At 32.0% G+C, this 4,635-nt stretch overlaps 1 protein-coding gene across 1 annotated transcript in view; it reads left to right on the plus strand.

Annotated features, from left to right (window-relative positions):
- HELRODRAFT_71248 (hypothetical protein) overlaps nucleotides 1-4,196 on the plus strand; it is a gene marked incomplete at both ends in the record, with an annotated part of 13,517 nt that extends 9,321 nt beyond the window's left edge. Inside the window, 2 exons of the mRNA XM_009032982.1 lie at nucleotides 3,710-3,770; nucleotides 4,128-4,196. Coding sequence (XP_009031230.1) covers nucleotides 3,710-3,770; nucleotides 4,128-4,196 — 130 coding nt within the window. The remainder of the gene's footprint in view (nucleotides 1-3,709; nucleotides 3,771-4,127) is intronic.
- Nucleotides 4,197-4,635: the final 439 nt, after the last annotated feature.

Consider the following 4,635-nt stretch of genomic DNA (forward strand, 5'->3'; position numbering starts at 1 on the left):
TCCAATATCTTCCGTAATCAGTTTTAATGAAACTTCAAACGATCGTTAACTTTTTTATAATAAATTCCCATCTAATTAGGTGCTCTGCAGGTAAAGGAAAAATGGAGTTGTATTTGTTCGAGCTAAACAACTAATTGCTGTCCGTCGGTGCTCCGTTCATTTAACCATCTACCCATCTATCCATCTATACATCCATCTATTCATCCATCCATCCATCCATCCATCCATCCATCCATCTATCTATCCATATACCCATCCATCCATATTTACCATTCTTCGTGATTACAAAAGATAGGTTGAAAAAACATTTGATCATATTTAAGCGTTGACTGTTAGCGTTGGCTGTTTTTTCAATCGACGAATGGATGGATGGATGAATGAATGAATGAATGGATGGATGAATGGATTGATAGATGGAATGGATGGATGAATGAATGAATGAATGAATGAATGAATGAATGAATGAATGGATGGATGGATGGATGGATGGATGGATGGATGGATGGATGGATGGATGGATGGACGGATTGATAGATAGATTGATGGGTGAGTTGATTGATTGATAGATAGATTGATGGGTGAGTTGATTGATTGATGAATGGATAGACGAAATTAGGGTGAAATAAAATAGATTGAGTGTATAAATGGATAAATAAATTAACTCTGAATCAAAAACATTCCCCATCAGATCAGCCGCAGAACATTCCATCGTAATCTACTGTAAAAATTTTTCTTGTTTGAAACCGTTGAGAAGTTCTCAGAGTTCGACTTGGTTCATGTGAGGTGCAACGTTTTAGGGAAGTAGTTTCACATGAGAAATTGCAAAAAAAAAATTTTTTTTCTCAAATTAAGTGCAAACATTTTTTCATGAAAAATTCAAGTTCTATCTTTTTTCTTTAGAATAAAATATAAAAAGTTTTTGAATTCGAATGGTTTTTAACCGGCTTTCATTTTTCATGATGCGTGAACGCTCGTATGTGATAGCATGAGAGTTTATTTGAAAAAAATTATTACCAGATGTTACGATATGATAAAAGATTGCGGTTATCATTTGCATCTCGTGGTTTCATTTCATTCATTCAATCAATTTGATTGAAAATAAACTGCCACTTTTTTGTATTTTTTGATATATTTTGTGAATGTGTTTTATACCAAAGTTAAATATCAACGTTCAGTGTGCCAATGATAATTTTAATCATTTAATCATTAAATGGCATTCAAAAATATTATTAAATTTTAAAATTAAATTTTTGCCTAATGTAAATTAATGTAGAAATATTTGAGAATTCAGAAAGAAAATTTATGTGAATTTCTGTAATTTTGAAAAATCGTAAATAAATTCTAACGAATAAGCATAGTTAAAAAAAATTTTGGTTAGATTATAAAATTTAAAAAAAAACACAAAACAATACAAAACGTGATTATGATGTATGGCCCAACAGATAGATAATTCTACAAACGCCTTTTTCAATAATTTTATCAAAAAAAAACAATTTATATGAAATCACTTTTTGTATTCTTAATAAAAAATTCGTAGAAACAATACTAAAAAAGATCAAGTTTGCAATCTTAGTTAAATATTTTTGTTTGTTAGTTCGCTATTGTATCTTTGGTTTCGTCATTTTAAAATGTTTTGTTTTGTTGAAAAAAATTTGAAGTGAAATGGAATATTATTATATATTTTTTTATTATGTTTTCCATAAATCTTGCTGTTACAAAAATTTTTTAAACCAATTTTCATTTATTTAAAAAAAGCAATTCATATATAGCATTGAGATCCAACCTATAAACAATCACCTAATACAAGCTAGCAATTAATTTTGCTTAATTCATAACTTACTTAAGCATCTGATCTAAATCTAACATTGTGTTGCAATACATGCTGCGATAAAAGTGACTCACAGACCACCATCTCAATCAATAAGTAATAAACCATCTATTTGATTGATTAAATATCAATGGATTGATTTATTTGGTTGGAAGGAAAAATGAAATAATTTTTGACTCAACCGCAGTTTATTTTTTTAATCAGAAATTTTTTTTGATTCGACAAATATTTTTAGCTTTAATTTAATTTAAAGTCACGTGCTGCGTCACATAACTTTTTTATTGAAAAAATATTTCTGCGTTAGTATTTTTGAGTTGCTGTCTCAGTCGATGTCGTTAGACATCTTGATCGCGAGTCGAGACAAACGGACACATAAACGTGCTGATAAATTTTAAAAATGAAACCAACATTCATGTAGTCAGTCAGTGAGTCAGTGAAGAGCGCACGGAGAGCACGTGACTGGCGGCCATTTTGATGACGTGGACGCGCTGAGATGTGTCATTATGAGGCAGGCAGATCAAACAGGGCCCTACAATTCTCTTATCACAGACTGTGAAATCAAATTTGCATACAAAACTTTTTTCTTCCGCGCGTGCTACGTGTTCTTGTGTTCTCACATTTTCAACTGTTACACGTATGTCTTGTATGTATTATAAACGGAAGATAGATACTGTAATATATGCATGTGTGTGTGTGTGTGTTTGTGTGTGTGTAACAAGAGAACAAACAAAAACCTCAAAATAAAGTTAAAAGAGAAGGAAGCGGACGCATAATCCGCTAATGAATGAAAATTAATGAAAATATTTCGGTAGTTAATCAGCATCGAGTGCCAGTTAAATTAAAAACAAGACATCCTTTTTTCTTAATCCTCATCATCGCCATCACCATCATTCTCATCACTATCACCATCTTCTTCCTCCAGTAAACAACATAAAAGGAATTTCAGCACTAGAAATTACATTAGTGTTGTTGTTATTGGACATGTGTTTTTGTCTCTGTGTTTGTATATTTGTACATGTATGTGCTAATATGTGCATCGAAATTATAATGTAAAAATTGAAATGAGTAAATTATAGGACGGAACAAAATATGGAAATACGTAGTTAAATGTTGTAGGTGTGTGTTTTATAAGCGTTGCTGAAACTGTACGTAGATGTGAACATAGCATTGTGACAATTCGTGATCTTGCGCAGAGTTCGCTGTTCATCGTACGTATGAAATTATTTTTATTTGAAAATTTTCAAAGTTGAACTATACATTGGGATGGAGATGTGGGATTGTTTGTGTAGGCTGTAAGTGGACGGGAGGAAATTAGCGCGAGATAAAATTGTGAATTGATTTGAAGAGAACAACGAGCGACTGAGGTTATTGACGATGTTGTAATACATGGTCAATAACCATACATGGTGCTGGATGTTTGCTGAAGCTGAAGTGTGGTTATACTGTTTTAGGATAAAAAAAATAGTTAATGTGTGGACTAATGATGTCAAACTTTTAACGCATTTGGAGTTTAAACTGGAAAAAAGCTGGATTTAAAATAAATATGGCTGAATTAACTGCAGCACGCACAAACGTTCGCGTATGCCGTGTTCGCGTTCAGAACTTTTCCATCGCCACGTCATTCAACTTTTTTTTTTATTAAGTAATTCATGTTGAAGTCGGTTGACATTTTTGGATAACCACATAACCACTTTTCTACTTATAATTTTTATTACAGGATAATTGAAATTTTAGCTAACTTGAATACATCTACTCGATCAATGTTATACTATTTCTGCTTATTCTTTAATGACCTGATTGATCTACTGCGTTTGTACACGAAACAGCAGCTCTTCACTTTGTCTTCACTTGAGTTAGATATTAATTTTATCTTCTTTAAAGTATATATATATATATATATATATATATATATATATATATATATATGTGTGTGTGTGTGTGTGTGAGTGTATAAAGAGAAAGAAAGAGAGAGAGAGAGAAAGAGAGAGAAAGAGAGAAAATAGAGAGACAGACAAAAAACAAATTAATAATTTTAATTTTTTTATCATAAATAACAAATGTGTATAAAATATAGTATCTTTCGTCCAGTATCAAACGAATGGACGAGGACATAATCAGGAGGATGTGGCAGATGTAGCGAGCCACATCAATGCAGACGCACGTGTGGCTATCATTTGAGAATGTATGTGCCGGGCGATTATTATCATTTTTATTGTTTATCTATGTATATTTGTTCTATGGAACATGGCGTGATTCAGCATGTTGGTTGGGGTTTACCTGACGCCATGTATCATTCAAGTGTATGTATATCTGTGTATGTGAGTGTATATGTGCGTGTGTATGCTTGTGCGTGCGTGTGTGTATGTAATTGTACAAATTCGTGTGTGTGGGTGTTTGCGGTTTGTGTGTGTAGTAATGAATATGTATGCGTGTGTTAATACGGGAGTTTATTGTATAAGCATAATGAAGTGTGTTTGTGTTTGATCTTATCAGGTTTTTTTTATTTTGTATGTGTTTCTAAGTGCTTGGACTGGTTTTTTGACATGTTCGTGCTGGTAAATGAATCATTAACCTTGTTTTTTTGTTTATCTTTGCCAGGGTCTTTCAGCATGTGTCGAAGCTTATGTGCGGATTAATACAGAAACAGCATTTAAACACTTTGTTTTGACGTTAAATTTGTACTTTTTTTCATATTTTTTAAACCTTGAACGTTCATGTTTATATGTTGAGGAGTTGAAAAAATTTTAACCTCAAAATTGTACATTTAAAATTTGACCTTGACCTGGAGCTAATAATCAGCTTCACTA

This window comes from Helobdella robusta (genome assembly GCF_000326865.2).
Source record: "Helobdella robusta unplaced genomic scaffold HELROscaffold_9, whole genome shotgun sequence".
Classification (NCBI taxonomy): Eukaryota; Metazoa; Annelida; class Clitellata; order Rhynchobdellida; family Glossiphoniidae; genus Helobdella; species Helobdella robusta.